This window comes from Nematolebias whitei, chromosome 1 (assembly GCF_014905685.2).
Source record: "Nematolebias whitei isolate Nwh7 chromosome 1, NemWhi1, whole genome shotgun sequence".
In the NCBI taxonomy this organism is placed as follows: Eukaryota; Metazoa; Chordata; class Actinopteri; order Cyprinodontiformes; family Rivulidae; genus Nematolebias; species Nematolebias whitei.
The window spans coordinates 53,934,466-53,958,552 of record NC_056498.1 but is presented as its reverse complement, the minus strand read 5'-3'; the positions used below and the strand labels follow the sequence as shown (position 1 = coordinate 53,958,552).

At 38.8% G+C, this 24,087-nt stretch overlaps 1 protein-coding gene across 1 annotated transcript in view; it reads left to right on the top strand.

Annotated features, from left to right (window-relative positions):
* adgrb3 (adhesion G protein-coupled receptor B3) overlaps positions 1-24,087 on the top strand; it is a 155,440-nt gene that overhangs the window by 67,497 nt on the left and 63,856 nt on the right. The window contains exons 3-8 of the mRNA XM_037678726.1: positions 5,198-5,308; positions 7,745-7,906; positions 13,249-13,413; positions 14,189-14,353; positions 17,812-17,976; positions 18,493-18,594. Of these exons, the coding sequence (XP_037534654.1) occupies positions 5,198-5,308; positions 7,745-7,906; positions 13,249-13,413; positions 14,189-14,353; positions 17,812-17,976; positions 18,493-18,594 (870 nt within the window). The remainder of the gene's footprint in view (positions 1-5,197; positions 5,309-7,744; positions 7,907-13,248; positions 13,414-14,188; positions 14,354-17,811; positions 17,977-18,492; positions 18,595-24,087) is intronic.

Sequence of the window (24,087 nt, the reverse complement as noted above, 5' to 3'; positions counted from 1 at the left end):
ACACACACACAAAAAAAATGTCTTGTAAATGACTAATGTCTTTTTGTTCTATTAGCATGTTGAAATTTGAGTCTGCCAGACGTTTACAAAATAAACAGCTAGTAAGTCCTGACTGTCTGCGTTTCTTTGTCCCAGTAAAAAGAGATGGCTGACGAGTTTTTTCACGTTAAAGATGGCCTACATTTTTTCCATGTACTGTGCGCTGGCTGCAATCCAATATCAATACATGCACAGTCTGCATGGTACACAATCTGACTGTACTTTTAAAAGATTTTCCATGTCAAAAAGTTCTTTTTTTTTCATGCATTTGTAAAATGCGTGTGCAACTATACACCATTTATCATGGCCTTGATTTAAGGCTAAAAAAGCCTCTTGTGGATATAAAGATGGCTGCTTCTAAATCAAATGAGCTGAGTGTTTTAGACAAATGTATTCCACAAATCCTCCATAAATGTGTATTTCTGGAAAGCAACCCTACTGTTGCCCTTTTTGTTCAATCATGAGAAAATAAATGGACACTGCTTTAGCTGATAGAAGTCAATTTTAATTCGTAGCCATAAAAACGCATTCAGTGCAAAGAATGCATGGCTGTTGGAGAGAGCACGCAAAGCAAAGACAATAAATCACGTTTTTATTCCACAAAACCAATGCGAGCTTTTATTGATGGATTTTTCCGAATGCTACTGTTTCTCCTTTTGTTGTTGAGGCATTATGGCTGATGGATATCAATAATAAGTATTCTCTTTAGTTTTGACTGGATGGCAGACACCTCGTAAATCTTCAACCTAATTTTCTCTCGAGCGCAACCATTTAAAACTTTTGAATACTGGCCAGAACCAGGAGAAATGTTTCTGAGTAATGACACACAGAATGCATCACCTGTCTGCCTCAGAATGCTCTGTTGTTCTGGCTTGCTTTGACAAACGGCAACAGCTTTCCTCTGCAGTTATTAAAATTCTGCTTTGTCTCTCATGTTTACCGTTATATGGCCACAGGCCTAGATGCAATCCTCGAAGTTCAATTAAGTCATGCTTCACAGAACATTTTTAGTGTTCGCTTTTGACGTCCTGTTTTCTTCCTACTTTAGGCGTTGTGAAATACAACGCAGGGTGATTTTCTCGGTTCTTCCAGTCTCGTAGTATTAAAACTGAGACGTATCGTGCTCCTCTGAATTAGCTTTTTCTAATTTGTGCACCAACAGCGTGAGCGTTTCTTCATAGTCTCATGTCCAAACTGATAAAGATATAATTTCTCAAATGCCCCAAAGCCTAATTCAGACAGAGCATGCTTTGTAATACCGGTTTGCTATTCAAACTGTTTACCAACTCCACGGTTAACGACAAGTTGCAACACTTTTGTTGTCCTGTTCATCGTGAGCTGCTTGAGATGGATTAAATTATGTGAGACAGACTGTAACGTCACAGCTTAATTGACTGAAGTAATCAATGTTGTGCAGAGGCAAATAATTAGGAATGGAAAATAAATCTATAATTTTCTGAAGCCATTATTATTTGCCATTTTAATAAGGATAACAGAAGACAACAGCCCTCAGCTCTGCATGGGGCATGTCCTCACAACTAATGGTTTTAAACATTACTAATAGCAAACATAATTAAAATTATTCACATAATTTGACAAGTTAGAATCAGGCCAAAGTGTGTAATGGGTCCACCCAATCTCCAAAATCGACTATAATTTAGCTTCTCTTTTTTCTTATCAACAAAATGCTTTGTGTCCATTTTGAATCCTATTAAAGGCTATAATTAGACACAATATTATTTGCTAGAATAGACATAATCTTCAAAAATAGTTTTCATCACACTGGTAGTCATTCTGTCAAACAAGGTCTCTCTGGAATGCTGTGGCATTGAACAGTTATAATAATGATATTTATAAAACTTCTATGTCAATTGCAATAGCCCATTCCTACAATACTTGCAGGTAATATTACGAAGAGTTTAATTTTATCTAACATATCAAAGTTCATGCTCAATAATCCAGGTCAAAAATCCAACAATATTCAGTCAGGTCATCTGGACAGTTTCTTTTTTTGTGGGGACGTTTCGTCCTTCATCCAAAGGATTTCATCAGTCTGAGGAGTAGAGCTGCCATTTCTAACCCAAACCCAGAGCCCAGCCCAATCCGGATTAGGGCTGGGCCAGGCCATAATATTATGCTTAATCTGCGGGGTGGGCCGGTGTTGGGCTTTTGATTGCAGCTGACGATCCAATTATATGGCAACATGGCTTGCCATATTTTTCACCAGCCACACGCAGCCATTTGACCGCTCGCAGACCGGCCTTTAAAGAGATAAAAAACAGTTCAGTAAAGCTTCAGATGGACTACTGCCAACTATCCATCCATCACCCAAATGGACTTTCATTCAGCCGTTGCACTCAGCGGACACACGAGGCTGACGACCCAAAGAGGTCACAAAATATCCGACTATTCAGAGCATGGTCCGTGTCTGAATAATGCAGAATGCAGGCAAAAGCAGGGATTTAATGCACTTAGACAGCCATGAAAGGACAAACACCCCCTCAGCTATGATCTTCTTCCCACTTAGCCAACGCGTCCACCAACTGTTAATAACTATATAAGCAGTCAAAGCTTAATTAAAAATGTCGGGGATTTTTCGAGTTCAGACCTGTAATTACTGTTAATTTGTCGGGCGGGGTGGGGTTCGGAAATGATGGCTACGGGCTGAAGCCGGGTCGGGTCAAACTTTTTGGGCCCGAATGCAACTCTACCGAGGAGCCACAACAAACTCGGTCTCACAAGCAGCGCACTCACCAACCAGTCAGTTTGTTGGTGATAAGAAGGTTTCTGGGGACGTCCTTCCACCCCCATCAACTCCTTTGAGTCAGCCATAGCCAACGTTGTTTGACTGAGTTTGTTGTGGCTCCTCGGACTGACAAAGTCCTTTGGATGAAGGACGAAATGTCTCAAAAAAAAAAAAAAAACAGTCCAGATGACCTGACTAAACTTTGTTGGATTTTTTACCTGGATTATTGAGCATGAACTTTGATGTTTTGAACCACTTTGGCTACGGCTGACTCAGAGTAGTCGACGAGGGAGAGGACGGGTCCCAGAAACCATCTTATCATCAGCAAACTGGTTGGTCCACTGTGTGAGTGTGCTGCTTGTGGGAATGCATTTGTTTGCGGCTCCTCAGACTGATGAAGTCCTTTGGATGAAGGATGAAACATATCTACAAAAAAAGAAACCGTCCAGATGACCTGACTGAACTTTGTTAGATTAACCTAATATGCATTTTATATTTTTTAACTTATGGAGCCATTTTGGTACATTTTATACTTCCTAATATTTGATGCATTTTCCATACTTTTTAAGTCCATTTGTTACAAAAGGATGCTGGCACAAAGCGTGTTGTGATGACCAAATGCTCATATCTACAGGATGACTTTTCACACCTGGAAGCTTCAAAACATGAAACTAATCCTTCACCTTTGTGTTGGATCAGGCAGATCTGTGAACCTGCAATTTTATATGAGTATCGTTGTGCGTTCTACCTCATTTGAATTAATAAAACCAATGACTGAGTGCACAGATCTTAAAGATTTCATCAAAGGCAGAAACATTCAGGCTGATTCAATAAACTGTGTTTTTTTTTATTTTTATTTTGCAACAGAACCAAAAAAAAAAAAAAGGTTCATGATTCAGGACACCACTGAGTGCAGCCTGGAACACATCGTAGGAGACATGTCAAACATCTACAGCAGTTAGCTCTGCTGACAGGACTGAGTATTAGTTGAACGGCCCGCTGTTAGTCTTTTTGGAGGACAGAGTTCACACTGTGCTTTCAGCCTAATTTCAGCAAATACGATGTGGACAGAATCAAATCAAACACCTTTGAACTTGCTTTTGATGCTTGCTTTATGCATTCATGGTCCTGAAGATGCCTATCAGCATCAAAAAAGGCTGTGATGTTTGTTTCTACCTGGCGGCTTCTCCACTCTTTTCATTATTCCCTCTTAATATTCTCATTTTGTATGCAAACACAAACACTTTCTTGCTGCTATTCTGGGACGTGATGTTTAACGGTAGCTGAACCCTCAATGACTTCAACCATGCAACATGTTTGTTGATAAAGTCTTGATGATGCCACTCTTTTTTTTTTTTTTTTTTGTCATGACAATAGTTAGTCATAAAATCCCCAAGTTGCTATGCATCATGGTGAGATCAGATAAGATGACAGATCCCCTGTATATGCTCCTCTGGAGGTCAGTCTTTGTGAGATTTCAGCTTCTTTTCGAGATTGTAGGACACTCGAGTCACAAATTTAAATAAAACTGATGGTTTTAAACATCCCGGTCATTGGCTGATGCATTGTATTGTCTAATGTACTAACATAAGTTCTGTGTGGATCTGTTGTTAATGCATCACCTGTATCACTGACTTGCAAAGTATAAAACCATCTCCATAGGCTCACACTGTCAGAAGTAATGCTAGTTTTTCAATGTAATAGTAAAAATAATAATTGCATGGGTTATTTTTGCAATGATTAGATTAACTTCAAGTCCAAAATGCCATTTTCTAGCATCACTTTTCTCAGTGTTGGAGCACCGTACTCATCGTGTCTTTGTTCCTTTGTGGGAAACAAAGAGAACATGCATTGTAACGTATACAGCTCAGAATACATTTAAATCTGACAATAAAATTTGGGCACGGTCAACCAAAACAAAACGACACAAAGATGTCAACTTACTGAGGAAGCCGTGGATCAATCGCATGTTACGTCCATGACCCCCTCCTCTGTGGCTTTCAGATGGCTTACACATTTTTTTTTTTTGTTTGTTTTCATTTATTTATATTTTAATTTTTTTTTTTTTAAGGCTGTGCAGAAAGGGTGGGCTGGGAGGGTTTGGGGCCTGTCGGGTAAGATGCTAAGGTTTTGCAAACAAATGTGAAAACCCCTTTCATGTTTGCTGTGTCCACGCTGTGCTTTCAAGCTCAATTAATACTTCCAACTCACCCTTAAAAAAATGTTGCATTGTTCTATGCCTTGTAGAGGACACAAGTATACAGCATTTACCAAAAGGAAAGAAAAAGAAATCGTGTGTGGTCTTTGTTTCTAGCCATGCTTCAAACATCCTGAAAACAGAATGTAATAAGCTTTTGTTCTAAGATTATGTCTAAGCCTAGCTTTCATATGAACCTCTATTTTGTCCCATAGAATATGGAATGATCGGAGAGCATACAGTAAAAAGTCAGCGGCCAAGATCAGTTCATGACACAAAGGCCCTGCAGGAGCAAGCTGAATCTGCTAAATTTATGGCACAAACTGGTAATGCAATAGTTATGTTTCTTTATTTTGTTAACTAAACCTAATTTCATCATGCATGCTCTCTCTCTCTTGTACTGCACTTCTCAAGTGGAAATGTTTTGCATTATTTTTATTATTTTTCCTACCCATTCCCCAATGCCACATATAAATAAGGACGATAAATTTTCCATTTTTCCATGAGTATTTACTTTGAACTTCAAGCCTAATTGGGTTCTGTGCGTCTGTTTGTTTTATTGTCTTATAGCGAGGTGACGAGTGGATTACTCCAGCAGAATTTCTTTTTTTTTAGAGAACATTAATTAAACAGCAGTTCAAAACGAAGGGACTGATGTAATTAATGGTTTTCTCCAAAACGTGATAAATGAAATGTCATTCGGTGTAAAACCCACCCCTTCAGCACAAACTAAATCACTTTTAATGAGTGAACTGATAGATGCTGCCCTTACAAGTAAAATAAAGTGTAGCATCAATTAATTTCTAAGAAACTTTAAAAGAAAATCCAAATTCACAAACGCTCTTACAGCATGCCAACCTATTTCTAATCTGATTAGAAAGAAATGAAGCAAATGTTTTTATTTTTGTTTTATTATTTTTTGCTTAATTTATGTAAGACATTTTTTCTCAGTGGGTGGGTTTATATCTAGCTGCTACTGAGATAGTTTTATTTTTAATTATTTGATTTGTGGGAAATGCTTTATTTACTTTTTTATGTGTCGTTCCATTGAGTTTGATGTCATTGTTTATAAAATTATTATTTTTTCATTCAGTCCATGTTAGTTTTTTGTTGTTGTTTGTTTATTTATGAAGCACACATTTGGTACACACATGCCTGTACTAATATCTGCTCATTAACATCTCTTCTCTCCATTCACCGTAGGTATGTCGTTTCCTTGTTAAGTCGCCTTGCCGTGCCTTTCTGTTCCTCATCCTCAGACAATTTACCCTCCCTATAATGCCTCATTGACCAAATTGATCCACCTTTCAGTCTATTTTATGATCTCCAAAATTAAAGGCAGGGTTAAGATCCTATTTGCCCAAATTTGTGTCCTGTGAAACAACTTCGAAGCACGTTTTTTTCATTTTAAATTTCTTACCCTATTCGATGGCTACAATGACATAAATGTATTCAGAGCTGCAAATGAAAAGAATATTCATCTCTGTGTTAAATTATTTCTCTAATACATTAAGCCTCAAAGAAAATGAACACTTCACCTGGGGGTTTAACATAATCAAACATCAATTATTCGGTGACTACTCATATGGAAGAATTTTATTGTGCACTTATTTCTCATCAAATTAATACATTTGTTTTGCATTTGGGTTATCACTCCCATACCTCATCATCACTTATGGTTTTGTTTAGCATTTCATAGATTTTTATAGCTTTTAAAACCATGATCGCTGAGAGGCTCTGTGCTGTTTCCTACAATTAAATGACTTAAAATACATGCAATTTTATCTTGGACAAAGTCTGCATGCAGAGTTAAATACCTGCACTGTTATGCAGAATCAAAAGCCTTATCTATGGCAACAGAATTTGTCTTCATACTATGGTTTAAATTGGACCAGTATTGTTTATTTCCCAGAATTTGATTATACTGGACACAGTCTGCTTTAAGGGAAACACATGGAAATGGCTGTGATTTGTTCAAAAAAAGTATTTATTTTTTGTTTGTTTGTTTCGCTCCAATCCACGGAAGTTATATGGTCATGATGCAGTTAAAAAAAAAAAAAAAACTAAAGACAAATACAATATTTTCTATGTTGTCAAAGGAACTGGATGTTTCACTGCAGAGCAAAAATAAAATCCACATCCAAGACCTCTTTCTGAACTAACATCCATTAAATTCCATTTTATTTTTTTGCAGATGGCTATTCTTTCTTTATTTATTTATTTATTTGCATGTCACCATGCTCTTAAAGAATTTTCTTTAGAGTGATTTTCCCACTTTTATTTGTTCTTGCTTTCACGGTGCGCATGCATTTTTCCTTTAAATGAAGTGAAACAGCTAGATGTTATCTCGATGTCTACTGTTACGCCTTCTCTGTGATCTTTGCATAAATACACATTTAAGTTTGTTGTGGAAAGGATGATTCATTTACATATCTCTCCAACACGGTAAACATCATTAACACAACTACTTTCAATGATTGCAGCCACTGCGCTGCACACAAAATTCAACCAGGAGCACGATTGAATAACGAGACTGAATAACGATTGAGAGATAACATGAGCTACGGAGTATTCATCAAAGATCACATTAAGGTAGCATAGACTGTAAATAGTGGTGTTGTAAACTTTTAGCTCTCCACCTAACCCCCAACGTGACTCATGTTGGCCCCTTCCAACTTCAACCCTGCCAAACTTGCCCCGCTCCATGAGCCATGCAGGACCCTATTGTTGCCTTTAACTAGTGTCACCCTTCTCCCACACAGGTGAATCAGGTGCAGAGGAGTGGTCCCAGTGGAGCTCATGCTCTGTAACATGCGGTCAAGGGTCGCAGGTGCGAACAAGAACATGTGTCTCACCATACGGAACACACTGCAGCGGCCCTTTAAGAGAATCAAGGGTTTGCAATAACACTGCCCCTTGTCCAGGTAGTGTTAGCCGCAGATTCTTGAATGTTTTACTCTTTTGTTGTTTGTATAGGAGGAAATGTGTTGTTTTATTCACCATAATCTGAATGTGTCTATTTAGGAATGTTACTGTCTTTACAGCTATAATATTGAATCTAATCCTTCCTTTGAGGTTATTTTGTTAAGTGCGGTTTCGCCTATTTTTTTCCCCCTTCATTGTCACTTCTGTGTTCTCCATATCATTTAACTGGAAAACGATTCATCAGCACCTAAAAGGTTTCGTGACGTGTGGATCTGCATGGAGCTTGGGGAACCATAGATACTGATATCTTCAGCGTCATTTCCTTGAAGGTCAACTGTGCATTTTAAAATAGCTCGGCGGTGTTTCTTCAAAACACGCTGGGAGGCATTTCATCATAAACCCATGATGGCATGGCAGATGAGTCACTGGTAGCCAGGTATCAAAATCGGGACGACTTTTTTGACGGAAAACTGCAGCATGCTCATGCTTGTTAGCATGCATCCAAAAGGAAAAGCGAGTCAGTGTCATCGTTATTCATATTTTGGCACTGTTTACGCAGAAAAACAAGTAGATTCAATAATGACATTCTGCACTCATGTTTAGTCAAGATACTTGATGATGCTAATAAGTGCAGTGCTTCTGTGACCACATCCCTCACACATAAGTAGTTAGTATGATTAAAAAAAGAAATCCTGCAAGCTGCACCCTCTCCCTCCGACAGCCCGATCTCTGGTGTGTCATGCTTCATTTTTAGATGTGGCACATGTAAGAAGTAGTTTTTCAAAGGGTCAATCACTTATTGAACGTGAGCTCTTAACGCAAGCCAGAGGATGAGTCACTTTAAAAGAGAAACCAGTTTCTGTTCCTTTATATTTCATATAAATTGAACTTGGATAAGCATAAGTTCACATTTTCCTCATGGGAACAAAAACAAACAGAAAAACAGACAGTGAAATTAATTTTAGGACCTAAAGTGGACTGATCATTGCTCTTGATATTATCTTAAATGTGCTGATATGGCTAACAGTGGATCCAGAACATTAATTTGCACATTAATGCTTTAAAACACCAGTAACTTGTTAGTAATACTGAAACCAACTCAAAAGCATGTTATGATTTATATCAGGGCTACTCAACTGGTGGCCCGGGGACCAAATCAGGCCCAAGGATGAACTCAGTTTGTCCCACCAATGGGTTCATTTTTAAATAAAACCATAAAACAAACTTACTTCATGACAATAACTGCTGGATGCCCAGCCTCTGAGCTCTTACTGTGGCCCCCTGAGCAGTTTAGTTGAATAGCCCTGATTTAGATCATAATGTGACCTCAGTAAATAGATAAAACAATAGCAGCGTATATTAGTCTATTTTAATTTCTTATTTTCTCGGTTAATTCAACCTTTCTCGTACATGATCCTGTTTTGCTGTTAAGTTGTTTGTGCAATAAGAATGTTTATATATATATATATATAACTTTTTATTTTTTCCCCATTTGTTCCTAAATTACAGCTAATAAAAATGAAGCGCTAACAGTCACAGCAGGGGGCTGGGATGAATAAAACCAGCCTGGGAAGGTGTACATGTTTTATTATCCTGTAAGGCAGACAGATCAATTGGCTTTCTTTAGGCTGTCTGCAGTTTGTTTGGATGGAAAGAGCACCTCTAAAACATAGTATACAAAATGGCTTATAGCGTTTAGTTCTACCTTCTATTCAGCAGGTGAAAACAGCAACATCATTGGCGAACACTGCAGCCTGAGATCAAGCACGCCACTAGAAATCCTGGGCCTCCACAAAAGCTCTGATGCCATTTTCAAAACAATGCATCTGCCAAAATACATTTCTGCTTCATGAAATATCTCCTTTGAATCACAAGCCCCCGTTACAACTGAACCAACCTTGCCTTTCTGCCTTTGAACCTGAGTCAGTTTGTTCTGCAGAAGGAGAGCAGCCCAGGAATTTGGATTTTTTTTTCTGCCCTTTTTTTTCCAGAGCATATTAACAATACAAACATGCAGTCCAAACACAAGAATAATGTTGCTTTCTGTCATTTAGAGCATAGAATGAGACTTACTGAGGTCAACAGCAGAGTCATGTTGCTCTGTATGCTCTAATTTATCTAAATAGTCTTTGTTCCTCATTAAAATATAAAAACAAACAATTAAAATAACAAAATTCAGATGTGACCAACGTGGCAATTAAAAATTTTACCAAAAGGTGCTAAAAAAATAGCCTAACTTGTCTGTTGTGTGATAATATACCGTATTTTCCGCCGTTTAAGTCGCATCAGTCCAAAAATGTCTAAAAACGTGAAAAAAAAACTCAACAATAAATAAGTTGCTTAACCATATAAATCACATCTATTATGCCTCAACGCTCACGCATCACATTTGTTATGTGCCACCGATGACCATCCGGAAATGTGGGCCAGTGTTGTGCCAAAAATCGATTGGCTGCCAAAATGGCAGCCATGGGTGCACACACGGAAGGACTTTAAGAAGAATTTAACAAGATTAACACTTAAAAACAATTGTTTGTTTGCTCGACATTATAGCAAAAGTGTGTCTCAGTTGAACTTTTCCTTAATAAATGCACTTTATTGGTCAAATCAGCTGCATTTCAAAAATTTGGAGCACACATATTTAGTCACTTCTGTGTTGGGGGCGAGATGGTGTAGAGGCAGGGCAGCCGACTCACGACCCGAAAGCCCCAGGTTCGCTCCCCGGTCATTGCATACCTCGTGGTGTCTCTGGGCAGCACACCTCATCCCCAAAATGCCCCCCCAGCACTTTCAATAGCTGCCCACTGCACCACCTGGTGGTGGATGGGTTACATGCAGAGACTAATTTCGCCATTGTATGAAAACATACAGTGATGACAATGCGTAATATTATTATTATTATTATTATAAGTCACAGGACTTGCAAATTTATGCAAAAAGGTGCAGCTGATACGGTAAAAAATACGGTATATAACCTAACATGACTGTTTTGGAGAGGATATAAAGAATCTGACAGAACCTCAAATTTGATCTGAAGTAATAAGATGAAATGCCACTAGCTTTAGCCTATTCAGCTGTAAGAAACAAACACAAACATTGGAGTGGTCATGTGCACCTGTCACCTGATAACAAGGTGACATTAGATGTTGACTCTTCACAAAGATGGAGATTTATTATGTTGGGAAAGATTTGATCTACGTTTCGCCTAAATTAAAAGTTGGGTTTTTTTTTGTTTTTTTTTACTCTAGTTGTTTAGTAAAACAAATACCATTTTTTGTAAAAGGAAATGTATTATATTTTGTGACTTGTTTTTTAATCCTTTGCTTAATGCTTTCAATCTAGTTACCAGAAGCAACAATGATCAAAATAATGCAATTAGAAAAATGAATACAAATAAAAACATGAACAAAATAGCATGAACTGTTTTAGTTCATAATAACAATAAAAATATCTGACTATAATAATACATTTTGTACCAAGTGAAAGACTAGGTGTTTTAATTTCAAAATATGCATCATTAACATGCATCGTGTTTTCAGTGGAAGCTACTTCACACGCTACAACTAAGAGACAATTTTGTGAAGTTTATGAGTTAAAAGATCTTTTTTTTTTTAAAGAATCTGTTACCAATATTTTGTTGGAATATTTAAATCTTTTGTTTGTGGTCTTGTGCAACTCAAATATGTCTTGCCTTGTAGTGCATCAAGGATGCTCATGGCTATGATCATGGCTGCAGTTCAGAGAAGAAAAACACAAAGAAGCTCAGTCCTATTTAATCAGCTAGCTGTGGCGACTGCCTGCTTTGAAGCCTACATTTTCAAAGTAAATGCTTCAGCCATCAGGGGACAGTTAGCTAAGAGCATCAAAGCAGCACCTAAAGGCAAGGTTCAGGCCGAACTCTAGTTTGCCTCATGGCCGACCACATACCTGACCCCGAGATCCAGCCAGATTCCAATATTGCGTTTCATGACCTCAAAGCACACACTGTGAAAAATGACCCCTTGGAGGAAGAATCATCAGCTCCCTGTGGACAAAGCTGTCAAATTTCTTATTTCTTAAGCCCTACTTGCAGTTAAAAGATGATGAAAGCCAACGGATATGTTGAGTCTACGTCCAACCTTCATCAGCTTCACCTGTTGTTTCCCAAGTGTTGAAACACCTGAAAATGTGCAGCTGCATCATCTTCCTGCCAATCCCTGTGCAGTTTTCTGTGTGCCAGCGTAGCTCATTAACAAAATATAGGGACAGCTTTAAAGTCTCCTGTGCATGCCATACATCTGCAGACAGTGTGATCTAATCTGACTAACACTACCGTGCCTGAAAATAAAATCTGGGTCTTAATTGTATCAGTGAATGCACTTTATTGGCTTGACAAAGAAGTCAACAGTAGCACCATGTAATTAATCGGAGATGTCGTTTACATCTTGAAAGATGTGGGTTGCATTATTTTACAGGCAAAACAGGAGGTGTTTTACTTCAGCCTGCCTCTCAGATTTCCATATTTTCATTTCCAAAGTAGAACTTGGAGCCAAATGCAAATATTCTCTGCAGTTTTGTGAAAATCCACCATCTGTCAGTCTAAACACAGTTGTGCTACACACCATCCAGGAGGTAGTGGAAATGTCCTTCAGTGATTTTGTTTACATGTTGATTTTTAGTTTTACAACAAAACAATGTTTTTTTTATGCAGTCAGGGATAAAAAGTGGACAATTTATCAGAAACATCAAACAAATGAGCTAGAAAATGATGATTACATGGTGAAAGAAAAAGTGAAAGTAATTAGAATTAATACGACAGACACTTCCAATTTAAAAATAAATAAGATACATTAGTTATTGCCTGATATTTAATTTAAGAAGACATAACTTAAAAAAATGTAAAATGTGGACTCGTATGCAAAGGTCTAGAAACAAATTAGTGGTTGTGATGTGAAGCTACCGTGACTTTTGTACAGACTGAATCATAGAAATGATTTCATTTGTCTGACAATCCACTCTTGTTAGAGCCCCATCATACCAAGAAGAGTCAACCTGAAAGAAACAACCTGTAACAATTTACATAAACATTTGGGCAAAACTTTAATTAAATTATTTTTATCATCTCTGTGCATTGGTTGTGAAGTATTTCCGATAATTGTGCATGCGATAAGTACTTAGACTGGTACCAAAGGTTGAGACTTGGTGTAGCCCCGCCCCGTCTGTGTGTTCATTGTTTCACTAACATGTTGCTAAATGTTGTGATCGATTTGATTTCGTTTCGGGCTCAGTGCTGTTCGTGACGGGTTTGTTTACGCTGTGAAAGAGACTTTGATTAGGCCTGACGCCTTTTCTGTGCCCGCAGTACACGGTGTATGGGAGGAGTGGTCACCTTGGAGCCTGTGCTCATTCACGTGTGGCCGGGGTCACCGCACTAGGACTAGGATGTGTGCTCCTCCCCAACATGGAGGCAGGGCCTGTGATGGACCTGAGACCCAGACTAAGCTTTGCAACATAGCGCTATGCCCAGGTATCATGCACCTGCTCTATAAATCTATTCAGGAACAATGAGCTGTAAAGCCATGAAGACATAAAAACTGTCAAATCTTTAAATCAGATTTTTAAATACCTCTTCCTAATCATGGTTGCGGTTTAGTATTCGTAGTAACCAATAATCAATGCAATTGTGCAAAGGTAAGTCAAAAAAATTGTGCAGGATATGTGTTGCATTCAAGTGTGCTTATAATTAATACAGATTAAATAGCTCTGTTGAGAGTGAATACTGTAATACTGACATTAAAATCACTTGGATGCAATTGCTTATGAATGGGAAGCAGATTAGAGACTAAGAAGTATTGCACATAGTGAATATTAGCTTTGCTCTGGTAGCAGACTCAATGGAGACCCTTCAGTTCATGAAGCCCACATGGCCAGTCAGGGAGACAGCTAACAAACAGTTCCTGTTTATATTAAAACTTCAATACATATTAATGCAAAATACGTTAATGTAAAGACACTGCTAGTTTTTACTTACTGTGTTTTGCCTTTGGCTAAATATAAAAAATTCAAGCTTGAAAAAAAAAAAAAAAAAAAAAACAACAAAAAACCAAAGTGAAATCTCAACCACAGTACATCTCCCCAAAACAGACAAGTATTCATGTAACATTTTGCTCTCCAGTTAATATCTGTGTTACTGGCTTTTAGTCTGAGAGAGAATAGAAATCTGAATATTTCCTCCTGTTTGTGTCTGCCCTCTTTTACCCTTCACTTGGGACGTGCTTGTTGGGTTGTGGTTGGTGCCTCAGTGGACGGACAGTGGCAGGAGTGGAGCTCTTGGAGCGATTGCTCAGTGACCTGTGCCAATGGCACTCAGCAGAGGACCAGGCAGTGCTCAGCGGCCGCCCATGGGGGATCTGAATGTCGCGGTCACTGGGCAGAAAGCAGAGAGTGCCATAATCCTGACTGTACAGGTAAAAAGCCAGAGCCTCTTGATTCATTTTCCGCATCCACGCCCAGATTGGAAACCATGATCTCAAACACGAAATGAAACCTACCCATCCCATGTTCTCCTTTTTAATTATTTTCCACATTTCTACAGTCATTCCTAGACAATAGTTTAAATAGATTAAACATTTAGAATGATTTTAGCAAGCATGCCCATGATTATTTTGCATCCCCAATTGCAACATTCAAAAACCCATTATAAGAAGTAAGAATCATTTTTAAGACCACTGCCCATCAACTGGATTTGCAAACTTCAGTTAGATATAGTGAGCGCCTTTCATATAAGTCAGTATCAGCTGCCCAAACTGTCTGTTGACATCATAGTTGCATTAGGCTCTCAAAAGCGTCAGCTTAATGGTCTCGATCAGGCTTTGAATTGTCTGATCATGTGAAGGGTTTGAGCACTCTCATAATCTCCTGATGCAATTTTTACCGAAGCAGCGTAAAACAGCAAGGCGGTCACGCTGAATTTAACTTTTATGTGCGTGCACGTGTGTGTGTGTAGCATGTTATATGCATGACTTGAGTCTAAAATGCGATTTCAGTCAACCAACCTTGTTCTCTTTGTGACCCACGAGACAGCAATAACTGCTCACAGATTCACAAGTTTAATTTGTGCCAATCGTGACGATGAAGAGGAAGCTGTTGTCTGCCTCGGAGTGAGACGCTGCATTGTGCAATTTATTCCATTAATGAGGCCTGCCTCTTTAGCAATTCTTATTTGTTCACAAAGTCGGGAGATCAAAAATTATGCATTCAACAGAGTCTATTTAACAAGTCGGTATAATGACCATGATTGCTGGAAAGATTGCTATGACAAAGAGTTCAACAAGAAGCATGCTGTCCAGAGCCATACCGATAGCATTTTGAATAATAAGTGCTCTAAAACTGGGGTTCTCAAACTTTTTGTGTTCAGGGACCCCTTACAGTTCCTCCCCCAGCAAATTTTGAATGAAGTAGATGTGATTTCCTGCATTTTGGTGTATTTTAATGTGTTGTTAAACATCTACATGTTTGTAATCCATCGTATATCTATATATATCCTATTGCCCCTTATTTTCTTAACAGAGCACTTCGCTCTCAGACTGCAGGTTTACTTGTGGTTCCTAGAGTTTCCGAAAGCAGAATGGTAGGAAGATCTCTCAATTATCAGGCTCCTCTCTTGTTGAACCAACTTCCAGTTTCTGTCAGTGAGGCTGACACATTGTTAGAGTTGCATTTGTGCCCAAAAAAATCCGACCCAACCGTCCCCAGCCTGTAGCCATCATTTCCGTACCCCACCCAACCCGATGAATTAACAGTAATTACAGGTCCGAACCAGAAATCACAACCCCCACAACAGTTTTAATTAAGCTTTGAATGCTTATATAGTTACTTACGGTCGACGGATGCACTTGGCTAAGGGGACAGAAGATCAGAGATGATGGGGTGTTTGTCCTTTCATGGCGGTTAAAGCACATTAAATCCCTGCTTCTGTCTGCATTCTGCATTATTCAAACACGGACCCTGCTCTGACATGTCCTACATTTTGTGATCTCACCTGTTTGGGTCGTCAGTCGCCCATGTCCTCTGAGTGCAGCGGCTGAATGAACGTCCATTTTCACATGATGGATTGCTGGCAGTAGTCCCTCTGAAGCTTAACTGAACTTTTTTTTTTTACCTCTTTCAAGGCTGGTCAGTGCACGGTCAAATGGCCGCATGCAGCAGGTGATTGTACGGCAAGCCATGTTTCCATATAATTGGGTCATCAGCCACGCGCGTCTTCTGATGCAATCAAAAGCCTGACACCGACTCGGCCCCCACATTAAGCACATTATTATGGCCTGGCCCTAATCTGGGTCGGGCAGAGCCGGGCTCCAGGTTCGGGTTAGAAATGACAGCACTACACGTTGTCCAGTTTTAAGTCTGGGCTTAAGAATTTCCTTTTTGATAAATCCTATAGTTAGGGTTGGCTTGTTATGCTCCTATAGGCTTAGACTAATGGAGGACAAATTGACCTCATTTCTTAAAATGAATTGTTACAACTGAATAATATTCATTTGATGCCATTTCTATTTTAACATGTGATTCTCGACCTGGCATTGTGTATCTGTTCCTATTTCCTGTTCCTCTCAAACCCAGCCAGTCAAAGCAGATTGTCCTGAGTCTGGTTCTGCTAAAGGTTTCTTCCTCATGAGGGAGTTTTTCCTTTCCACTGTCGCCTTCATGCTTGTTCAAGATGAGAGTCTGCAATGAAGTTAAACTCAAAGCAGTCTGCTCCTCAGATAATTAATGTTATTAACTTAATTTTTATATACTGTATATTAATGTTTCTGTTCAGTGCCCTGAGATGACTTCTGTTGTGACTTGGTGCTATTTAAATAAACTGAATTAAATGGTACAATATATATAAATACAAATAAATAATAATAATAATAATAACAATAATATATATATATATATATATATATATTTATTTATTTATTATTTATTTTTTTTTTTTGCGGCCTCCCAAGCACTGGCTCACTGACCCCCGGGGTTCTGGGGACTCCAGTTTGTGATACAACTACTCTAAAAAAGCAATAGTCGTTTTTTGGGTGGACAACAACAACATAACAGGCTAATCTCAAATAACTGGCAAATACATACAATAAAGGCCTGTGCAGGATTTCATTTCAGTGTTATGTGTTTGAAAATTGAAAGAATTTATCTCGGAGCGCTGGCACAATGAGCTCTTTGAAGCACATGAGTGCGCATGTGTTTGAGAAATCAGCTGCTCCGCAGTGGGCTGAGGCATCACCCTGTACTGGGATTTGATCAGTATCATGGATAGTTTTAGGCAACAGGTCACAACACTTTCTGGTTTACATCTTGTCAGGAAGCATTCCTGACAGAGGTTAGTTGTAGGGCATGAAATGTGGCCTTTTATCTTGAGGGAGGCATAAATGGAGGTTGTGTTTTTCCTCATAAGGTGTTTTTTGTTCAGACGAGGGCATGTGATTTACTACATTGCTGAAAGGGATTTATTTATTTATTAATTTTTTGCTTTTCTTTTAGCTCAAACTGTGTTCGTTACTAGGACATAAAATGTGCTGCTCGTTCTGCGAACCGCAGAATAAATGTGTTTTCAATGCAAAGTGATGTAACCAACCACCTTTGGAGCAGTTTCTTTAACCATGAAATACAAAAACTACTTAGCGTTCAATGTAATTTTCTTCTTTGGGCTATTGCCAATGAACTGCATCTAAAAAAAACACACTAAAAGTAGGAATAAATCAAAACCATATTTTCAAACGGACACACACATGAAAGCTTTAATGGCATTAAAGAGAAAAATTGATCAATGGTTTTAGTCTATACGGTTTGTTTCTCATTCTCCTTTTCCTGAAAGTATCTGTTTTTTAATTTTAATTTTATTTTTTACTGTAATTGATTCTTGTTTTAGCTAATGGCCAGTGGAACCCTTGGGGTCCGTGGAGCGGCTGCTCAAAGTCCTGTGATGGCGGATGGCAGAGACGAGCCCGAGTGTGTCAGGGGGCAGCGGTGACTGGACAACAGTGTGACGGGTCCGGTGAAGAAGTCCGGAAGTGCAGTGACCAACGCTGCCCAGGTGAGTCAGAGGAGACAGCAGCGTCAAAGAAGCAAAGAGAATGAGGGTAGATAATCTCCTATGTGGAGTGGATGACGTGGCTCGTTATACAAGATAAGATAATACAGAATCTAAAGAGGAGATGCAGATAAGATGGGGTTCATGACAGAGCATGAATATGTTGTAATGCATTAAGGACATAATGAGAAATGGAAAAATCATTGCAAAACATCTCATTTTGAAGTGCAGTCCCTTACTCTGTTCTGGCAAATAAAAAAATCCACAAAAATAACATCAAAACCATTTTAAAGATGTGGCACCTACACTCACAAAAGCTGTGATTTAAGAAGGGCTTACACGTTATCATAATCCCTAAATTACATGCTCGTATTCACTGACACTGTACGGCTTTGATCTCCTATATTTCCATACCTCTTCATGTGAAGTATGAAGAAATTATTGCATCATGTTGGAAATACAGATTTTTTTTTTTTTTTGCATAGCTTTTAGCTTCACTTGTATCGTTTTGCTCCCCAGCACCGTATGAGATTTGTCCGGAGGACTATGCAATGTCAATGGTTTGGAGACGGACCCCTTCGGGGGAACTTGCCTTTAACAGATGCCCACCCAATGCCACAGGTAAGAACAAAAACAACTGTACTCTGTCTTTTTATATCATATATTCATCAGTAATCTCATTAATATTTTCAATTGCCTGTTTACTGTTTGCTTTGCTTATTTATAAGGTGATATTCCAGTTCATTACTTTGACATGTAACATGAAAGTTTTGGATTTTGAGTACTGAAGAACCCACTTTTGGTACCAAGAACTGAACAGATTTAGAATTTGTGCAGTTGTATTTTATTGTTATACTAATCCTGTTTGAATACACACAAACATTTAAAGACTGGATGAAAATTAAGGTTGCTATAGCTCAAGAGGAAATTAGCCACTAGGGAGCACAAGCCAGTGTATCTCTGGTGCCGGTCCCAAGCCCGGGTAAATGTTAAGGGTTGTGTCAGGAAGGGCCTCTGATGTAAAACACTTTAGCCAAAACTATAATGTAAGTTCATCAAAGTGAAACCATACTGCATTGGTTGAGGCCCGGGTTAACAACAACTGCCACTTGTGCTGTCGACAAACAGGTCGCCGGTGGAAATTGTGCTACTGTTAGTAAAAGAGCACAAGGAGGGAAACGTGTCAGGAGACAGAGGGAGAAGAGGAAAGTGAAGAATATAGGACTGAGGGTTGCAACTCTATGTGGGGACCAAGACAGGCAAAGGTAGAGAGCTGGCTGGCATGATGCAGAGAAGGAAGGTAGATGTTTTATGTGTCCAAGAGATCAAGTGGAAGGGCAGCAAGGCTCGTTACATTGGAGCAGGGTTCAAACTGTTCAACCACATATTGTAATTCAAGAGTCAAAGGGTTTAATTGGACGATCATTAGTTGGATTCCTAACTCCCTCCATCTCCATGCCAACCCACCACACACTGCCCACCTTTCCAAGTGTTCTTATATTTTACTTGCAAGTCCCTTAGAGGGTAAAACGTTTACTAACTTACTATAGTTCTATAGTAGCAGAATATGTTTTCAATCTGAAAATAGGACATAAATTGTGTCTATAATTGTATGTTATTTCAGGCAGCACCTGTCAGCCCACAGCATGTACAGTTGATGGAAACATGTGGTTAATTGTGATACTGAAGGCATTGTTAAAGGTTAAAGAAAGCCATGCTCAGATCTGTTATCAAAACATGAAGCGGAGGAATTAATCGGTGGACTGAGAAGAGCATTAGCACAGAGGAAGCATGCTCTGTATCAGGGGAGCGCTCTAAAGGGGAGGGGGGAGCAGGGAGATGATAAAAAGGCATGCAACCTCTGATGAATCTGCTGTGATACAGGTTACTTTTGTTCTTGCTGAAGGTCAATCTGGTCACAAAACACGCAACAGGACAAACAGGGGCTGTTGAATGCTCAGGCTGTATGCTGAGGTTTCATTCGGAACAATAAAATAGTGCACTAGTAAACATGTAGCGAAACCTGCTGTTATTCACAGATGGCTCACCTGCGGCAAAGTTAAACAGAGAAAGATTTACTACAATGACATTAACTTTTTGGCTTGGCATTAGTTTTATGGCTAATAACGGTGTGACACCATGGTGCCTATTTCCAGCTTGCATTGAAGAGGAACGTTTGCTTATCTGTGTGATGTTGTTGGAAACATAAAGCGTTTATGTAATAATTACATGCATATTATGTAAATATAAATCTATTTATGGGCAAGACCAGTGAGAGAGTTACTCTTCGACCCTGAGCAGTATCTAATTATTTTGCCTCCGTTTCTTCACAGAATAATAGTCTAGTATTACTTGAGCAAATGCACATATTTCATGTTAGTTTCAAACGTATGATGAGAAGGAATAAGGTTGTAGCCATCTTGGTTAAAACTTGAAAACAGCAATATGAACAACATTATGCTATAATGTGTAAAAAAAATGGTATGCTCAGTGTATCACATTTTATCTCAATATCTATAAAATTGACTAAACTATTTTTGTGTTGCTTAGAATTAAGTGGTTCCCAACCCTGGTCCTTGAGGAACACCATACTGCATGTTTTAGTTGTTTTCCTGCTCCAACACAGCTGATTCAGTGATTTAATTAATTCCACTCGTTCTGCAGAAGCCTGTGAAACACCCCTTTATTAAAAGCAGGTGTGTCTTAGCAGGAAACAACTAAAATATGCCAGATGGTGTTCCTCAAGGACGACAGTTGGGAATCCCTGGCTTAGATTAATTAGATGTGGCAGCCATCTTTAAAGGAATTGGCTCCAAAAGATAAACAGTTGTAGAAGTGCATCAAATAATTTGTTTCTGAAAGTTTTAATAAAATCCATCAAACAGTTTATGATATATTTTGCTAACAGTCCAAGTGGACTTCAAAAATGATTGCTAAAATTTAAGCAAATTTCTTGTGCAATGAGTAACTTTTTGAAATATGTTGAGAAAACCTCTTGGTTATGACAAAACTGAGTACAATGTCTGTAAAACTGAATTATTTAAACCACTTTTTTGTGTTTTCTAAGTTGTGTTGCTTGTTGTGGCTATGATGAATGAGGCTGGCTCCAAAAGTTTAGATGTAATAATTATGTCCCAAAAAGTTTTATTAAAATCCATCCAGTCATTCGTGAAATATTTTGCTAACAGACATAAAGAGTTCATTACAATCTGGTGTTTGTACATCTCTAAACAAAGCTATTGAGCAGTCTGTTAAAACTCAAAATAAATGTTGGAGACCAGTCTCTGCCATTGCAACAAGATTTAGAGAAATTTGTCTGAGGTATAGGCATGCTTGTATTTATTTTTTATTTTTTAGGTCAGTTGGTCGTTATAGACATTCTGAATTTGGTTGACCCTAAAAAGTTCATCAGTTGTAGATAAAGATGAAATGAATACTTTCTACAAGTTTTATTAAAATGTGTTCAATAGTTCATGAGATATCTTGATAACAGACACAGGCAATAAAACATTGTTGTCTTTCAGTGGTGAGCAATGAAAACGTTGTTCATGTTACGCTGTTTTTTGTGATAAAAAAAAAAAGTTGCAGAGTCCACAAAGAACAGTTTGCCTTAAATAAAACTTAAATGAGCTTTCCACTTGTCTAAAGAACCACACAATTCCTCAACGGTCGTGTGATGAAGTGTAAAATAAGAGCAAGAAGACATATTTCATGTTTAAGCACAGCAGCCTCTGCTTGTCAAAGCAAGCGCAGTGCACAAGAAAAAGATCATGACAGACAATAGGTAAGGTCAGGTCAAGTTTATTTGTAAAGCAGTTTATCACACTTGTGGTGTGGGCAGGTTGCTCAGGGCCCACATTGTGAATCCATAAATGAAAACAGCACAACCTTTGATCTGCAATAAGATCAAACTTAAATCCTCGGTGTGAAAACTGCAAAAGTGCAGATAGTTTGTCTTCCACATCAGTCTGATATGCAATGGCTGCTGGTAGCGGAGATGGAAGAATCAGCTAAAGGAAATGTGCAACACGAATGTTGTACGGCCAAAGCATCCAAATGTGGCAGGGAGGTTCGGCACCTACTCAGCCGTTGACACTGTCATCATGAAGGTCATCACAGGAAGAGTGCCGTGCCATCAGCACCGCCTCGGTGATCATGGACGACAACTGCCATCAGAGGCAGGAGGGAAGGAAAAGATTGGAAGACAAATACAAGCAGAAGACGAGTTTGTTCCTGTTGCATTAGTCAAAGAAAAAAAAAATCATAAATTGCACATAGTGTGTTGTGCATGCACAGCCTGGATCACCATATGTGAGCTAAAACAAAGCACAACAGGACAAGAAAAAAAATCACATAAACACATTTAGGATCGTGTAAAGATACCTGCATCCTTTACTGTGATTATTATATTATTGTGTTCTTTATCACTTCTAATTATACCAAAAGTTCCTCATCTCAGAGCATTTGTAGGTACCTCGTATCTCCAACTCTGATTTAGCCTTTTGTCGAAGAGGACAAAAGTTTCTCCTTTAATGGGCTCCATGTTCAGAATGCTGTAAAAAGAGATGGTGACAGGTCAACGCCTCGGTGAAACGCAACCTTGGACTTGATCAAGCACATTTTCACTGACCCATATTTCATACTCAGACTACTGTACACACTTCAGCAATGAAGCAAGGACAGAGGACTTATTAGTGAGGAATCACAGTCAAGGTCTTGAGTTTTCACCACTGACCCAGTGTGACCCCATAATCAACACTAGAAAAGCAACAAGAGATCCGTTTATCAAATAAGGCTCAACATTCTTTGAAGGAATGCGTTTCGCCCGCCACCCAGAAATTCAAACTAAAATCATCTAATGTTGATAAATGATAGCATTACTCTGCAGCTGTTTTGGCAAAACAATAAAATATAACTTTCTGTGTATATGCATGCAACATCACCATGTCATGCTCTTAGCATATGCTGTGAATGACTCTCAGCTACTGCAACTTAAGATTTGATCTCAATGTCTATAAAACTTACTGTGTAGAGCAATTTCTATGTCAACTAATAATGTTAATTACATGTGATAGATATGTTAAGATGGCTTGACTCCGAAAGTTAATCAACTGTAGATGTGCATATCATGATTAATTTCTTATATGAAATAAGCTATTTACCTAACAGACAAACAGGGTTAACCCTAACAGTTAATTCTAATGTTTTAGACAAAATATAATTCGTTAGCACTTGGATTATGTGTTGTGAATGTCTTCGCTACAACCACAACAAATTTGAGCACAGTGTTTGTACAAACTATTATGTTACAGACTGTTTGGAATGTCATACGTTTGTGTCAGCCATTTAGAAATGGGTTACAGTAGTCCCTTGATACTTTGCGGTTCAACTTTTGCGACTCACTCTGTTGTGGGTTTTCAATGACAGATTGTACACGACACATGATTGGCAATGGGGAAAGACAGACCATATCCCCTGCCCCCTACTTTCTCTTTCTGAGCCTGTCTGTCACAGGCGGGCGTGCAACAGACAGCCTTGGAAAAAGAAAGGAGGGGTGAGGGTGGGATCTGTCTTTCCCCATCACTACTGCACAGGGAGTAGGGATGAACAGATCAGAAGAACACATGTAGAATATCTGAGAAAAATGCTTAGGTGGAAAAATAAGGGTGAATCTGTTTAAAAAGACAAAAAGGGTGGCTGAGTGTGGCCCACTTAGGTATAATACAGACCCCCCCACCCCCCATCCTTTCTCTTTCTGAGGCTGTCTGTCATAGGCGGGCACGCAACTGACAGCCTCGGAAAAAGAAAGGAGGGGGCGGGGTGTCTATCACACCTGAGTGAGGTGCACGAGTGGCATGGATTGTTTATTTAAACTAATGAAGCGCAACCTGAACTGAGTCTTTAGTCCCCCTCGGCAATCACTGGGCAGGCCAGGCCACCGGGAAATGTCCCATTGCTCCCATTGCCCAGTCTAATTGGCTCAGTAACCATAGCATCAGTCTGTCTGCTCTCTTTCGCTGTGCTCTTTTAGAGCATTTAGAGAGTTTAGAACATTGTTATGAACTTTGCAAAAGTGTGGGAAGTGTTTATAAAGTCATATATATATATATATAT